The sequence below is a fragment of the Trachinotus anak genome, unplaced genomic scaffold (assembly GCF_046630095.1).
Source record: "Trachinotus anak isolate AG129_WGS33_773 ecotype Australia unplaced genomic scaffold, CSIRO_AGI_Tana_v1 ptg000008l, whole genome shotgun sequence".
Lineage (NCBI taxonomy): Eukaryota > Metazoa > Chordata > Actinopteri > Carangiformes > Carangidae > Trachinotus > Trachinotus anak.
Genome location: NW_027273859.1, coordinates 823091 through 840696, shown reverse-complemented (window position 1 = coordinate 840696; position 17606 = coordinate 823091). Strand labels below are relative to the sequence as shown.

Sequence of the window (17606 nt, the reverse complement as noted above, 5' to 3'; positions counted from 1 at the left end):
CACAGTCAGGTCACACAACAAACACACACACTCTGTGTGTTCATACTGTCTATTAACTGTAGGAGAATGAACATCTGTCAGATGAGAGTTCAGTCACCTGTGTTCAACAATACATTTGATCACACCTGTCACATGTTGTCATGTCTGTGTATAGATGCTAAACCACGCACGCACACACACACACACACACACACACACATGCAGCTGCACCCCTCCACCCTGGCTCAGTCATCAGGAGGTACCTCCAACAGCTACAGGAGCCTGAGAAGGACAAACATCTTCAGTTATGTACAAGGAGGATTTGACTGAGTGATCAGCTGATCAGTGATGGATACTGTTACTGATCAGCTGTCGTGGCCTGGTTCAGTGCAGCTGTGATAACCTCACAGTGACCTCATAGTGACTTAAACTGTCTGAGTGACTGGTGATTTACCTTCATCAGACCTCAGCAGGTTAACAGAAGGTTTGTCCTGCAGCCCACGGGCACAGGTGTGTTCAGGTGTGGACAGGTCTACACTGGGGGGGTTGTGCCCTATGGTGTGGGACCCAGTGGTCTGTGATGTCTTTGATCAAGTAAGTGCAGCGCCCCCTGCAGGATAAACTGAGGTGGACTGTTGTGTTTTCTCAGACCAGTTTTATTGTTAATGTCCAGGCAAAGGCTCCTTTGTTCAGCTTGCCCCCCACCCGCAGATATGTCTGACATCATGATGAGGACAATAGATGATACAGACACGGACTCTCAGTCCTCATGGATCAAGTGCCCCCCCCCCCCCCCCCCCCCCGCCACAGTGGGGGCAGGTGCTGATCTTCAGAGCTGAGGACAGTGTCGTCCCTGTAGAGTTTAACACAGAGCAGCTCTGAGCTTCAGTTTGTGTCACAACAACAACACAACTCTGGGGTCACCTACAGCACAGTTAAAGCCCCTGATCCTATTGGCTGAGTCCTGGGCAGGATGTGAACTCACCCTCAGTCTGTGTAACAGGATCTGAGTCTAGCTCACAGGACACACTCGTGGTTCATGTTTTCCACATATGTGCGGTGGCGACGGTCCAGATGACATCACTGTGGTCATCTGCCCAAGTCAGTGATGGTGCACATGGACCCCTGGACCATGGTCCAGGACCTATGAGGACAGCCCACTCAAAGACTGTCCACAGTGACTCTCCTGTCTTGTCCATCCTCAATCCTGGTCCTGTTTTCAGAGCAGTTCTTCTTCCTGTTAGGTCCCATCATGTTTTCTATAGTAGTGTGTACATGCATGTGCACGTCCTCGTGTCCATATGTGTTCTGATCCTGGTCCTGGAGTGTGATCAGGACTGAAGTGGTTCTGAGTCTGCGACATGTTCACACAGGAAACAGATGCATTAACACAAACATGTGTGTGTGTGTGTGTGTGTGTATATATGTGTGTATATGTGTGTGTGTATTTATAGTCATGTTGTGAACACATGAATGAGCTTGAGCTGCTTTCACACAAATGAGTGTGTGTCCTGTGAGTCCTGTGCTTCAGTGAAGCAGACTAACACAATTACACAGTGAGGCCACAGCTTCTCAGTGTGAATTAAACATCTGTCATCATCTCCATACTGATTCAAAACCTCAAATACTTTCTGTGTTAGCAGTCATGAAAAGTCATTTCTCATCTTTTAGAGCAGGCGTTCCCAACCTGTGGCCCGGGGCCCACTGGTGGGTTGTGCAACAAATCATTAACACAACAGTAGAATTATGAGTGAAAAGATCTAATTATAATGTAAAATAATAACAAAAGTATGAATACAGTTTTTAAATGCTTAAAAATCAAATGATCTTTGAAATGTTCTCCAGTCATTTACTTTTTTTTTTTTGACCTCTCACCGAGACAAAGATCTGCGACAACAGCTGTAGGATCAGAAACCTGGTCAGAAACAGGAAGAGTTAAAGTAAAGAGTCAACAGCTGATCAGACACAAAGACCTGATCTTCCTGTGCTCTCAGTTCAATCCTGAACTAAAAAGTGTCCTGTCACATGGTCAGATGTGGACCAACAACCACTGGTTCAGAGCTTTCTCCACAGGAGGTCTGGACTGAAGACCTGGACCTGGTCCAGATCAGAAGACAATTAAAGCCTCGGTTCAGACTAAGTTCAATTCAATTCAATTTTATTTGTATAGCGCCAAATCATAATATACATTATCTCAAGGCACTTTACAGGGTAAGGTCAAGACCTTACTTTGTTACAGAGAAGAACCCAACAGTTCCCACAACGAGCAAGTGCTTGGCGACAGGGGGGAGGAAAAACTCCCTTTTAACAGGAAGAAACCTCCAACAGAACCGGGCTCAGGGTGGGCGGCCGTCTGCCTCGACCGGTTGGGTTTAGGAGAAGATAAAAAGAGGGGGTGGGGGGAGGAGATCAAGGACACTGTCCTATGAGGACTGTGTTACTGTGGGGACAGAGTTGTGTTAATGTAAGGACAGGGTTGTGTCACTGTGAGGACAGTGTTGTGTTACTGTTGTCATCATCTCAGTCTTCATGTTAGTTTATTTAAATGAGCAGAAACAACCTCAGTAACAATAAACCAATGTGACTAATAGCACAGATGCCTCCTCCTCCTACTCCTCCTCCATCATGCAACCCTCAGCAGCTCGACACCCTTCAGCAGGGTCTGAATGACCCAGTGTGTGTTGTGTGTTGTGGTAACACAGCTAAGTGCTGACTAGATGGAACTGGTTCCCATGACCTTGTGAACATGACTGTGGTTTTGTCTGTGTTTGTGCGTCAGTGTATGTGGGTTGAGTGTGTATGTACTGTGTGTTTTAAGCTCAGTGTTGTGTGTAGTTGTTATCATTCAGTGTGTGGTTGTGTGGTTACACCCATGTAGTGACAGTATCTGTTGAAGTGACCACAGTTTACTGCCTGACACTGACGTTTGTATTTAACACAGCTGTTTGATACTCTGTGTATATACATGTTCTATAATTTATTCATCTGTTTATCCATCCATCCATTTTCTTCCACTTATCCGGGGTCAGGTCGTGGTGGCAGCAGGCTAAGCAGGGAATTCCAGACATCCCTCTCCCCAGCAACACTTTCCAGCTCCTCCTGGGGGATTCCAAGGCAGATGGGATATATAATCCCACCAGCAAGTTCTGGGTCTACCCTGGGGCCTCCACCCAGTCGGACATGCCCTGACAACCTCCAAAGGGAGGCACCCAGGAGGCATCCTTTCCAGATGCCTGAACCACCTCAGCTGGCTCCTTTCAACATGAAGGAGCAGCGGCTCTACTCCGAGCTCCCTCTGGATGTCTGAGCTCCTCATCCTGTCTCTAAGGCTGAGCCCAGCCAGCCTACGGAGGAAACCCATTTCAGCTGCTTGTATCCACGGCTCACTCTTATGATCACTACCTAGAGCGCATGACCATAGGTGAGGGTTGGTACGAAGATCGACTGGTAAATCAAGAGCTTCCGGCTCAGCTCCCTCTTCAGCACAGTGGTCCGGTACATTACTGCTGCACCGATCCGCCTGTCAATCTCCCGCTCCATCCTATCCTCACTCATGAACAATATCTCAAGGTACTTAAACTCTGTCATGTGGGATAGAACCCCCACCCCCCACCAAGTGTCCTATTGGGGAAAATAGGGAACTATAAGCTCTTTAAGGTACAATGGTGCCTGACCATTGATGGCTTTGTAGGTGAGGAGAAGGATTTTAAATTCTATCCTGGATTTTACAGGGAGCCAATGTAGAGAAGGAGAGATGTGATCTTGTTTCCTAGTTCCTGTCACTACACGTGCTGCAGCATTTTGGATCAATTGGAGGCTTTTTACTGCATTTCTGGGACATCCTGACAATAAAGAGTTACAGTAGTCCAGTCTTGAGGTAACAAATGCATGAACTAGCTTTTCAGCATCCTTTATTCAATTCAATTCAATTTTATTTGTATAGCGCCAAATCATAATATACATTATCTCAAGGCACTTTACAGGGTAAGGTCAAGACCTTACTTTGTTACAGAGAAAAACCCAACAGTTCCCACAACGAGCAAGCGCTTGGCGACAGGGGGGAGGAAAAACTCCCTTTTAACAGGAAGAAACCTCCAACAGAACCGGGCTCAGGGTGGGCGGCCGTCTGCCTCGACCGGTTGGGTTTAGGAGAAGATAGAAAGAGGGGGAGGGGGAGGAGAGGGGAGAGAAGAGAGAGAGAGAGAGAGAGAGAGAGACCAGGAACAGCTGTGTAGGTAATGGTGTTATCAATAATAATGATGACAGGTAACAGTGGTTAATAGTAAAGATGAGTAGTGGTGGATCTGGATCCTGCTGCTCCCGAGGCAGAGAGACCTGCAGAATGAGGACAGAGAGAGGGAGAGAGAGGAGAAGCACAAACTACGGGAGAGAAAAGGAAACAAAGTTAATGGCATGAAGTCATCGAGAGAGAGAGGGGGAGAGAGACAGAAATAGGGAGAGAGCGCCCAGTGAATCATGGGAATCCCCCAGCAGTCTAGCTCTATAGCAGCATAACTAAGGGATGGGTCAGGACATACCCGAGCCAGCCCTAACTATAAGCTTTACTAAACAAGACAGTTTTAAGCCTGATCTTAAAGGTAGAGAGGGTGTCTGCCTCCCGAACCCACACTGGGAGCTGGTTCCACAGGAGAGGAGCCTGATAGCTGAAGGCTCTGCCCCCCATTCTACTCTTACAAACTCTGGGAACCACAAGTTGACCTGCATTTAGAGAGCGAAGTGTCCTATTGGGAAAATAGGGAACTATAAGCTCTCCAAGGTACGATGGTGCCTGACCATGAATGGCTTTGTAGGTGAGGAGGAGGATTTTAAATTCGATTCTGGATTTTACAGGGAGCCAATGCAGAGAGGCTAACACAGGAGAGATGTGATCTCGTTTCCTAGTTCCTGTCAGTACTCGTGCTGCCGCATTCTGGATCAATTGGAGGCTTTTTACTGAATTGTTGGGACATCCTGACAATAAAGAGTTACAGTAGTCCAGTCTTGAGGTAACAAATGCATGAACTAGTTTTTCAGCATCCTTTAGACATAGAATGGGACGATGACAAGCGGCTGTACATGTCATCGCTGGTCAGGTTGGGGAGGGGCCCAGAGAAAACTACGGAGTCCGACATTGTTCTAGCATAAGTACACACCGACTCCACATTAATCTTAGTGATCTCCGATTGGCGTAATCGGGTGTCATTAGTGCCGGCGTGTATTACAATCGTACTGTATTTACGTTTATCCTTCGCCAGCAGCTTCAGATTTGATTCAATGTCGCCCGCTCTGGCCCCAGGAATGCATTTGACTATGGCCGCTGGTGTCGCTAACTTCACGTTTCTCAGAATAGAGTCACCAATGACCAGAGTTTGCTTCCCAGCGGGTGTGTCGCTGAGTGGGGAGAACCTGTTGGAAACGTGAACAGGTTGGTGGTGAGCCGTGAGCTTTTGTTTAGGACTAAGCCTCTTCTTGTTACGAACAGTCACCCAGCCGCCCTGACCTCCCGGCTGCTCGGGAGCTGCTGGGGGGAGAGAAGGAGCTACAGAAGGAGCTACACTGGGTCGGTCCGCACCAGCTGCTGGGGGCTGGCTAACTGGAGAAGCTAAAGATGTGATTTCCATGGTGCGGAGCCGAGATTCCAAATCACTGAGCCTCGCCTCCATAACTGTGAACAAACTACATTTATTACATGTACCATTATCGCTGAAGGAGGCAGAGGAGTAACTAAACATGAAGCAGGCTGAGCAAGAGAGAGCAGGAGAGGGAGAGAGAGAAGCCATGCTAACTGCTAAGCTAAAGTAGCTAACAGAGCTAGTGTGTAAACAGCTGTGTTTCAATGAGAATCTCACGAAGAGAAGGAGAGAGCTGAGAGTGATCGAACAGAAGTTCGACAATACAACAGATAATTTGCGGTTGTATACAAAAATACAACTAGGATCAGCTGAATTCAGGGAGAGCAGCAACAAACACAACACCACCAACAACCGGAAGTGACACAATATGCTTACCGCAGCACGTCGCAGCCACATTAGCCCAGCCACATTGACACTTTAGACACAGAATGGGTCTGATTTTTGCAATATTGCGCAGGTGGAAGAAGGCTGTCCCAGAGACTTGCTTTATATGTGAAGTAAAGGACAAGTCCTGGTCAAAAATGACACCAAGGTTTCTGACTGTAGCACTGGAGGCCAAGGTGATGTCATCCAGAGTCAGTATATTATCATCACATAGTGTATCTCTGAGGTGTTTTGGGCCAATTACAATAACTTCAGCTTTGTCTGAATTTAAGAGTAAGAAATTACTGGTCATCCAGGTTTTTATGTCCTTAAGACACGCCTGAAGCTTGGCAACCTGGTTAGTCTCACCTGGCTTCAAGGATTAGTACAGCTGGGTGTCATCTGTGTAACAATGGAAATTTATCTGGTAATTATGTTTCCTAGAGGAAGCATATATAGAGTGAAAAGTATTTGTCCTAGCACAGAACCTTGTGGAACTCCATGACTGACTTTAGTGATGATAGAAGAGTCATTATTAACATGAACAAACTGGAGTCTATCTGACAAATATGACTTAAACCAGGTTAGTGTGGTTCCTTTAATGCCAACCATATGCTCTAGTCTCTGTAATAAAATCTTATGATTGATGGTGTCAAATGCAGCACTAAGATCTAGTAGGACAAGTATAGAGACAAGTCCATTGTCTGAGGCTATGAGGAGATCATTGGTAACCTTAACCAGAGCTGTTTCTGTGCTATGATGGACTCTAAAACCTGACTGGAAATCTTCAAACAAACCATTCCTGTGCAAATAATCACATAACTGGTTTGCGACGACCTTCTCAAGGATTTTGGAAATAAAGGGGAGGTTGGGTATGGGTCTTTAATTGGCTCAAACATCTGGATCAAGAGCAGGCTTTTTAAATAGAGGTTTAATTACTGCAACTTTAAAAGCCTGCGGTACATAACCAGTTGATAAAGATCAGACTTGATATAGAGGTGTCGACTAAAGGAAAAACTTCTTTGAACAGCCTTGTTGGAACGGGGTCTAGAAGACAAGTCGATGGTTAAGATGAAGAAACTGTTGAAGTGAGCTCAGAGAGATCTACAGGAGAGAAACAGTCAAAATATAAACCAGTTACAGTGGACTCTGAGGCTGCTGAACTGGACAGTACATCTGAGTCAGCTGTGGGGAGGAGATGGTGAATTTTTTCTTTAACAGAGACAATTTTATTTGTAAAGAGGCTCATAAACTCATTACAACTGAGGACTAAAGGAATAGATGGGTCAACAGAGCTGTGGCTGTCTGTCAGCCTGGCTACAGTGCTGAACAGAAACCTGGGATTATTCTTGTTTTCTTCTATCAATGATGAATAATAGGATGTTCTGGCTTTACGGAGACTTTTTTTATATGCCAGTAGGCTGTCTTTCCAAGCTTTTAGAGATTCTTCCAGGTTAGTAGAATGCCACTTCCTTTCTAGCTTCCTTGAACTTTGCTTTAAAGCTCGTGTTTCTGAGTTGTACCATGGAGCTAGCCTTCTCTGACTCACTACCTTCTTCCTCAGAGGGGCTACAGTATCTAGAGTTGCACGCAGTGAGGCTACAGTACTATCAACAAGATCATCAACCTGTGTGGTTGTTAAGAGAGCTGTTCCCTACTGCATTGATACATGGCAGTGGGCTAAGTACTGATGGGATCCTTTCTTTAAATTTGCTAATGGTATTGTCAGAGAGACACCTGCTGTAATAGATTTTTTTCCCCAGATGCTGTGTAGTCCATGACTGAAAACTCAAATGTTAACAGAGAATGGTCAGATAAAAGAGGGTTTCTGGGAGAAACTGTTAGGTATTCAATGTCAATCCCATAAGTCAGAACCAGATCAAGGGTATGATTAAAAGAGTGAGTGGGTTCATTAACATGCTGAGAGAAGCCAATTGAGTCTAATAATGAATTAAATGCATGACTCAGGCTGTCACTTTCAACATCTACGTGAATGTTAAAATCACCCACCATGATAACTTTATCTGTGCTGAGAGCTAACTCAGATAAAAACTCTGAGAACTCAGATAAGAACTCAGAGTAAGGGGCAGGTGGACGATATACAGTAACTAGAAGGACTGGTTTTTGTGTCTTCCGGTTTGGGTGTGACAGACTAAGAATAAGGCTTTCAAATGAATTATGATTAACCTTATGCTTGGGATTCATTAATAAATTGGAGTGATAAATGGCTGCCACCCCTCCTCCTCGGCCTGTGCCTCGAGGGATATGAACGTTAACATGAGTGGGGGGTGTTGATTCATTCAGACTAACATATTCATCCTGCTGCAGCCAGGTTTCAGTCAGACAGAGCAGATCAATGTTATGATCAGTTATCAGATCATTGACTAGTAGAGATTTAGATGAGAGTGATCTGATATTCAATAATCCACATTTAATTTTCCTGTTATTTGGTTCTGGACTAACAGTTGTGTTAATTTTTATTAGGTTTTCATGTCTAACTCCTCCTCTGTTCGCTTTTGATTTATTATATTTAAATTTAGGTGGTCGGGGGACAGACACAGTTTGCAGGGGGTGAATGGCAGGCGACTGCTCTAAGAGAGGCGCAGAGAAGAGTGTAAGACTGCAACTCTGCCTCCTGGTCTTTCCAAGCCTTCCAAGCCTTTTTCCATGGCCACAGACATGGCCATAAGCCTTCTCCAAGTCCAAAAAGCACATGTGGACTGGCTGGTCAAACTCCCATGACCCCCTAAGAACTCCTGCAAAGGTAAAGAGCTGGTCCATTGTCCACGGAACCCGCATTGCTTCTCCTCGATCTGAGGTTTCGACAGTAGGTTAGAGCTTCCTTTCCAGCCCCCTGGCGTAGACTTTTCCAGGGAGGCTAAGCAGTGTAATACCCTGATAATTGGAGCACACCCCACCAGTCCCCCTTTTTGAAAATGGGAACCACCAACCCAGTCTGCTACTGTACAGGTGTCAGGCATGACAGGCCAACAATGTCCAGAGCCTTCAGCATCTCAGGGCATATCTCATCCAGACCCGGTGCCTTGCCACCAAACAGCTTCTTAAATACCTCAGCGACCTCTGCAAGGTTATGGATGAGACTTCCCCCAAGTCTTCCAACTACACGGAGGATGTCTCAGTCAGATTCAGGAGTTCCTCAAAGTATTCCTTCCACCGCCCAACATTGCCAGCCCGGGTCAGCAGTTCCCTCCCTGGCTGTACACAGCCTGGGCCAGGCCCTGCTTCCCCTTCCTGAGCCACCAGACGGTTTGCTATAATCTCCTTGAGGCCAAAAGAAAATCCTCTTCCATAGCCTCACTGAACTCCTCCCACACCAGAGTTTGTGTGTGCATAGGCACACACAACAGTCAGAACCTTCCCCTCAGCAACTCTCAGTCGCAGAGAGGCAACCCTTTTGTTCGTTGGGGAGAACTCCAACACTGCGGTGCTCCACCAGGGGTTTGTGAGTAGTCACATGTTACTATACTGTAGATGAACGGGATCCTCACTGATCAATCTGTGTGACACTGATGCATACATTTTCTCGCTGTGAACAGACCTGAGCCTGACTCCTCCTCACCTCCTGTAGTCTTCTATACAGACTGAGAGCTGCTCCTCATCAGTCATGTCTGTCTGACTCCTCCTCACCTCCTCCAGTCTCTCTGCTGCCTCTGACTCGTCCTCCTTTGGACTGATGTTGTCTGAGAGGTTGTGATAGGAGATCCCTCTGCTCCTCTTTGAAGATTAAACTTCCATGTTAATGAAACCTCTCTCTCTCTCTCTCTCTCTCTCTCTGTGAGTGGAGTGTCTGAGTGTGATCGTATCAGAGCGGTTTCTCAGTTATTTTTCTATCTTTTCTTTCTCAGTTAATGTAAATATTGTGTAGTGTGAGTTTGTCATTGTTTTTTTTCTCAGTAGAGGTGTATGTATCAGGGTTTTTGAGGTTTGTAGGGTTTTTTTGGGTTTTTTTTTTTTGTGCGGTCATCTAGCGTGCGGTCAATATGCCACATGCTGGTATGGATTTCACCAAACTTTCCAGAAAACACAGCGTGAAGATCTCCACGGCGATGCTGTGCTCCATGGAAGACTGCAGTCTGGCTGTAGGGAGAGTTGTGGGTTACAGCAGTGTGAAGTCAGTGGCTCGGATGAAAAAGGCTGTCGTTGTCTTTGTTGTATGAGATCCAGAAGGCCAACAAAGTGGTGGATAGTGGCGTGGTGATCAACGACTCGCTGGTTTCGGCGTCTCCACTCACTGCAGCGGCTAGGTCAACTAGGTGGCCAAGGGGATGATGATCTCCAACATCCTGTCATTCATCAGTGACGAGATTCTGCTGAGGGAGCTGTTGAGAGACAGGAAGATCATCTCCCCCATCAGGAAGCTGCCATCGGGCTATTAGTCTCCACTGCTGAGACAAGTGGTCTCTCACTGACAGCAGGTCCACATGATCCTCAACAAGAATGATGAGGACCTCAGTCTGGTGTTCAACCTGAAGGTGGAGGACTTTGAATATATTGTCTTTGTGAACTCTGGGGCCCTGAGGTGTTTTGGCTGTGGGTAGGAGGGACACTTGGTCTGAGCGTCAGAGACTGCTGAGACTCAGAGAGAGCAGAGGAAAGGAGACACTCAGAGACCAACTGGACAGGAGAGTGAGGAGATGGAGCAGAGGCAGGAGGACACTGAGACATCAGCTGTGAGTCAGACAGAGTGGAGCAGCATTGATGGAGCAGTAGGAGGTGGAGAGGAGGTCATAGAGACCTTTGCAGACAGAGCAGCAGGATGAGTAGAAGCAGCAGGAGCAGTAGTATCAGCAGGAGGAGAGCAGGCTGTGACCTCTGACTCTCTGACGAATACTGATGAAGACCTGATGGAGGACAGTGTGTTTAAAGTCCCTGCTCTGAAGAGCAAGAGACCAACAGCACCAGTGGCTTTCAGGCCAGAAAGGGAGCAGGAGGCAGGCTGAGGGAGCGACAGCAGCAGGAGGAGCAGCCAGATCCTGAGAGGAGCATGGAGGAGGAAGAAGACTGTGCTGAAGACAGTCAACATCACTCTGACTCACAACTGTGTGGTGATTCTCAGCAGGACAAACTGTATGCAGTACAGTGGATTAAAATGTTCTGCAGACCACAAAGAACATGAAGAAGGTCAGAGTGGAGGAACATTTTGCAGACAAACAGCCGTTCTTAACTTCAGTCAGGTCACAGATGAGCAGCAGAGGAGAAGGAGGTTTCACTGAACAGGAGGTCTACAGGCTGAAGAAGATAGTCCTGAGACTCAAACAAGAATTCCACCATGATGAGACCATGTGAGACAGTGTGTGTCCTGTGTGTGTTACTGTGTGTGTCCCTCCTCACATCAGAGGTCATGAGTGAGTTCAGAGTCTCCACCCTCAACATGAATGAAGCCAGAGATGTGAGGAAGAGGGCATCTCTGTTTGAACTATGTAAGGTGAAGAGCATCAGTGTGATGCTGGTCCAGGAAACACACAGCGACAATGTGAATGAAACGGACTGGAGGAGGGAGTGGAATGGGGAGGTGGTTCTCAGTCATTTAGGCAGAACCAGTGGAGGAGTGGCTCTCCTCTTCTCTAAAGACTTCCAGTCCCATGAGTTGGAAGAGATAATGAAGGGCTGACTGATGGTGTGAGCCCCAGGTTCAGCTGCTGAGGGCTGGAAACTGCTGTTCTCAAGATGCAGCTGAGGATGGTTGTGAATTCACTGCTGTACTGCAGGCTGGCTCAGCTGGTGTAACACTGGAATCAGGCTGACGTGGGGAAGAGACTCTGCATGTTGTCAGTCACCTTTAAAAGACCTGGACCAGGACAGCCAGAACTAAACATCATGACAGCCTCCACCAGTCTCCTCCACCTGAGGAGACCCTCTTCAGCAGCATCAGTAGAATTGTTTAGGTGGGTCCAGTCCTCAGCAGGTCGGGGCTCAGTGCTGGAGTCTGTCAGTTAGCTCCCCCCGCCTCAGTGAAGGGACAAGGTTATCATGTGAACTGTAGGACTTTATTCAATTCAGTTCAATTTTATTTGTATAGCGCCAAATCATAATATACATTATCTCAAGGCACTTTACAGGGCAAGGTCAAGACCTTACTTTGTTACAGAGAAAAACCCAACAGTTCCCACAAAGAGCAAGCGCTTGGCGACAGGGGGGAGGAAAAACTCCCTTTTAACAGGAAGAAACCTCCAACAGAACCGGGCTCAGGGTGGGCGGCCGTCTCCCTCGACTGGTTGGGTTTAGGAGGAGATAAAAAAGGGGGGGTGGGGGGAGGAGAGAGGAGAAAAGAGAGAGAGAGAGACCAGGAACAGCTGTGTAGGTAATGGTGTTATCAATAATAATGACAGATAACAGTGGTTAATAGAAATGATGAGTAGTGGTGGATCTGGATCCTGCTGCTCCAGGGGCAGAGAGACCTGCAGAATGAGGACAGAGAGAGGGAGAGAGAGGAGAAGCACAAACTACGGGAGAGAAAAAAATAGAAAGTTAATTGCATGAAGTAATTGACAGAGAGAGAGAGAGATAGCCCAGTGAATCATGAATCCCCCAGCAGTCTAGCTCTATAGCAGCATAACTAAGGGATGGGTCAGGACATACCCGAGCCAACCCTAACTATAAGCTTTACTAAACATGACAGTTTTAAGCCTGATCTTAAAGGTAGAGAGGGTGTCTTCCTCCCGAACCCACACTGGCAGCTGGTTCCACAGGAGAGGAGCCTGATAGCTGAAGGCTCTGCCCCCCATTCTACTCTTACAAACTCTGGGAACCACAGTTTACATGTTCAGACAACAAAGATAAACTGTGGTTTATCTACACAGGTGGACTCCAGTCAAGTTCTAGACTCCTCTGAAGGATCATTAAAATCTAAAAACATGTTTTCACTTTGTCACTGTTGATTAGTGGAGACCGATGGGAAGAAATAGCAGCTTTATCCATTTAAAAGTCAAATATGACCTGGTTACAGAAGCACTAACATTAAGAGAAACACACAAGTACAAACACACACATTTTAAAAATTTGACATAGTCTGTGTGTTAGAGCAGTGACGTGTTAGTTCACGTTGACTCCGCAGAGGCAGAGCTGTGCTCCCACTGTCCAACAAGAATTCACCATCAGACAAACTGACAGCAACAAATAATATTTCAGCTCTGAGAATAAATGTTGTCTGAACATGTAAACTACCAAAGGACCACCTGCTCATGCTTTTAATGTGAAAGGGTAACAGGAAATACAGTGTGTTTGTCACAGCTTCATCAGTGGCTGAGTGAACACACACTCTGACAGCTCACAGCTGTTCACAGCTCAGCATCAGTCACATCAGCTTAGGTAAAATGAAAAATAAATGTTTAATACTACAGATATGAGATCCCGTAGACTCAGTTTGTCTCCTCAGTTTGATAATAACAATGTGTCTTATGATAATTCACATAAAACATCTTGATGTAAACTAATGTGTTGCTCCATCACTGCTGACATCTGAACTGTTGTCAGGTCACATCTCACAGACTCTCATTCATACACGTGTGTGTGTGTGTGTGTGTGTGTGTGTGTGTGTGTGTGTGTGTGTGTGTGTGTGTGTGTGTGTGTGTGTGTGTGTGAGAGAGAGTCCCAAAGCAAACAGGGATGCAGAAATGTTTTATCCTGTAGATGTGTCTGTGACGCAGCACTACACTGCACTACACTGCACTGCACTGCACTGCACTGAACTACGCTACACTGCTATGCACTACACTACATGACACTGCACTATGCTACACTAAGCTACACTACACTGCACTGCACTGCACTCCTCTGATTGTCCAGTGAGCTCACGCCATGTGGTCATCAGCTCGTTTGCACAGTGACATCACATGATGATCCACCTTGTTAATGTGGGTGAGTGATGCAGTCACATGACCAGTCACATGACGTGTGTTTGGTGTGTGCACTTTTTAGCTAACAACACGAGCAGTTTCCTGTTGAATAGCCACGCTTGTCTTCTTCAGATCACCTGGGTTTTGATGGGCTGCTCTGTTTGGGGTAATGTCTCTGAGCTGATGTGGTCAGGCTTGATTTTCGTGCAGCAGCACACTGATCCTCTGTCAGACTGTGTAGTTATGACACATCATATATATCAGAGGCGCTCAGTGAGGCTGTAAGACATCTGAGATATGCCTACATCCTGTCCTCTGCTGTTGACATGTGCTGTTTATTGTGTGTATGGACCTTTAAGTGGTAATTGTGATTATATGATGTAGGGTTGTGTGATGTAGTTGTGTATAGGTCAGTGTGTTACTTGCAGCAGATTCAGCTTGTTATTATATTTTCAGCACAATACAGTGAGCCCTGTAGGTTCACTTGGGCGTAGGAATATAGTAAGGAAAGGAAAAGAAAGGAAAGGAAAGTGCTGTTTTGATGTGTGTGTGTGCGCACGCGCGCACGCTGGTAACTAGCCTCCATCATGCTTTTATTGATTTATTTTCCTATGTGTTTGTTTTAATGATGCCTGCTCCAGCCTGGCCCCTCTTCCTGTCACTCAACCTGTTCGAGCAGTTCTGTAAGAACCACAATGTTTGCATGTCTCAGTCTGGGTACAAGCTCACTGAGCACTTTATAAGGAACACCTGTGCGCCTGCAATTATCCTACCAGCCAATCATGTGGCAGCAGCAGATCCAGGTGAGGAGCTTCAGTTAATGAGGTATAATGTGACTCAGTGACTTTAAGGCTGCGTTCAGACTGCCGGCGAATCTGATTCAAATCAGATTCCTACTGAAATCCGATTTTTAGGGCTGACTGTCCACACTGTTTTTAGGCAAGTGTCCAAATCGGATATGGCTCTGTTCAGACTGTGCCACATTATTGACTGATCTGACAGGTTGCTGTAGTAACGGAGCGTCTGACGTCATATAATTGCGACAGCGACAACAACAACAACAAACATGATGGAGGCAGGTCACCTCAGTATATTGGCCTTATCACTCTCCAGTAGAGGTGCAGAACATCTCAGATGCACTAGACATTTGCAACGCCGCAGGAGGCTGGTAGGATTATACACAACAATGCTTCATGCTGCACTCACTGCCGGAGTTTCTGTGCAGCGTCGAGTGTGGTGCCACCCGAAGAGCTGGGTCTGGCGTCGCGTAGAGTGACGTCACGGACAGTCAAAACCGATCTGAGTGTTTCGAGCTGTTCAGACTGAGACGCATCTCTCCAAATGCGATCTGAAACTACCTCCCGAAGGTGGTTTCGATCTGGTTTCCAAAAATCGGATTTCATGTGATTTGTGACTATTCAGACTTCAAAAGAGCCATCCAGTTCCAATCTGGATGGGCTAAAAATCTGATTTTGGCTGGCAGTCTGAACAAGGCCTAACTGTGACATGGTTGGTGTCAGACGCTGGTCTGAATGTTTCTGAAGCTGCTGGTCTCCTGGATTTTCACTCACAACAGTTTTTACTCAGAATAGAGCCAACAACAAAACCATCCAATGAGTCTATCAGCTGTAAATCTGAGCTTCATTTGTTTGTCCTGTTGACCCTCTGTGGTCCTCCTCTTTTCTTCATCAACACTGCTGTGGACGGGGCTTTTTCTCCATCATGTTCTTTTTATGTTTCATGGTGGCTGATAAACTATGAAGTATGAGTGCGTCTGTGATTTTTCTTTTTTCAGAACCTTTATTTACATCTGGTTTCCTGGACAAAAATGTGACAGTATTTTCAGCTGGCTTGTTTGTCACTAACCACTTACACTTCCTCCAGACATGTTTTAAACTCTGTAAAAATCCACTGCTATGATTCATATTTAGTTGAACATATTTTCCACATAAAAACTAGTCTGAAGCTCATCTCCTTGGCCCCACCCACTACCTGCTTGCTCCAGGTGTCCAGGTGAAAGAACAGAGAGTATCAAGATAGTTAGAGGAGGGAATGTCAGAGAGCCTCAGCCACATGTTTGAGTCTCAGTCAGACCCAGACTCAGATGAGGAGTCTGTTGAGACCAGAATCAGAGACTAGCAGACAGATCAGAGCGTTTAGCGTAGTTAGCATCTTTTATTTGTTTATGTTGTTTGTTAGCCTGTAACTGGCAGTGGCTGATACAGCGTTAGTGGTTTCCCTTAATAAAATGTGGCTGTGGTACAGTGATTCTGTTGCTTGGACATTTCACATTTGTTTTGTATGAGGGCAAACACTCTAACGTACATGATTAGAGATTAGAGGAGCTTCAACATTTCACATTTCAACACTTGTAACTCACAAACAGGTGCTCTGCCTGATATAAGATAATATTGCATGTCACAGTGGTGTGCACGTGCCAGGCTCAATGTTTACCCAAGTGGCAACCCACCGTGACATCACCCATTGGTTTGCAAACTGCCGTTTTGAAGCCTCGAGTTTGCAATTTTGCCGCCGCCATCTTGATTTTTTGAAACCAGAAGAAACCATATTTGGAGAAGAGGGTGGAGCTGAGTAGGAGCGAGGGGTGGGGCTGACCTGAGAGCCGAGGTCACTATGCCTGCCCACCTAAACTGTCGACCTGACGATGGCATCAATCTTTCGGCTACGCAGCGCTGCTGAATCCGAAGTAATTTTCCATAAGTCCAGGTAAACTTTATTACGAAGTGTTAAAGTACTTTTAATAGTTAATAGTTAAAAGGGACTGCTCTTGATTGACAAGCCAAAATGTGTCAATCATACGTTAGCCACGCCCCAATGCATACCCTATTTTATCGTCTATTTTAAATTAAATGGGACAATAATTTTTAAAACGAACATCATGTTATATTGAAGAAGACTTGAAACTAGCGATTGAGACCATAAACTCGTTATGAAAACGTTTACTGGGGTCATAAACCAAGTGAGAAGTAGGGTCATTTTCTCATAGACTTCCATACAATCGGACTTTTTTTTGCAACCAGTGGTGTCGCCTCCTGATGGTCAATAGATAGAATGCAGGGTAAGGCACTTCCGCACTGGCTTCATTTTCCGGAGCCGGCGTCAACGTCCATTTTTATATACAGTCTATGTGTTTACCTGGGCCCTGCAGCCTACTCCTTATTATCCATCACTTCATGTGGTGTTCACTAGCCACAGGTTAATGGTCTGTTCTGTCACAGCCCTGATTCATGATAATTTGGGTATTTTCTTATGTTGAAGACAAATAACAAATCATTGGTGTGAAGACGTGTCATGAATCAGAGTTTGGTTTTTAAAAAAAAAACAAAGATGCTTCTTCAGTTGAAGTCTCCACTTTCCCTCCAATCAACTTTTATTGGACATGTTAACTGTTTTTCTTTAGAGTGAATGCAGTCCTCATAAATGTGTTATAACAAAAGTGTGTGTGTATGTGTGTGTGTGAGAGAGAGAGAGGCAGAGGGAGAGCAGCAGGGGAGTGTGCAGAGTGACAGACAGAGGAGGGAGGAGTGTTGGGCAGCTGTCGAGTCTGCTACCTGGCCATGTCATCTGGCCTGTGCAGGAAGTGGAGGAGTGCAGTGCGTGCACTCAGGACTCTGCGCGGAACGGGAGCAGGAGGAGGTGCAGGAGGCCTTGTGAGTGTGCTGTTATTTTTAGTCTCTCCTCCCTCCCGGGGCTAGGCTAATCCGCCGCTACACAGGCTAATCCAGATTGGAGGTAGGACACTGAGGCAGGGAGG

The 17606-nt window shown here is 46.1% G+C and overlaps 1 protein-coding gene across 7 annotated transcripts in view; it reads left to right on the top strand.

Moving 5' to 3' along the window:
* Positions 1-17606, top strand: part of tjp2b (tight junction protein 2b (zona occludens 2)) — a 64265-nt gene that overhangs the window by 10881 nt on the left and 35778 nt on the right. Inside the window, exon 1 of one of the 7 annotated variants that reach the window (XM_071481751.1) lies at positions 13979-13997. The exons of 4 other annotated variants lie outside the window; for them this stretch is intronic. Coding sequence is in view for 1 of the 3 variants with exons in the window: in XM_071481747.1 (XP_071337848.1) it covers positions 17410-17502 (93 nt within the window). In the remaining 2 variants the exon portion in view is untranslated. Of the gene's footprint in view, positions 1-13978; positions 13998-14615; positions 14635-17383; positions 17503-17606 lie in introns of those variants that run through there. 2 more of the 7 variants (XM_071481749.1, XM_071481747.1) reach the window with 2 other exon arrangements.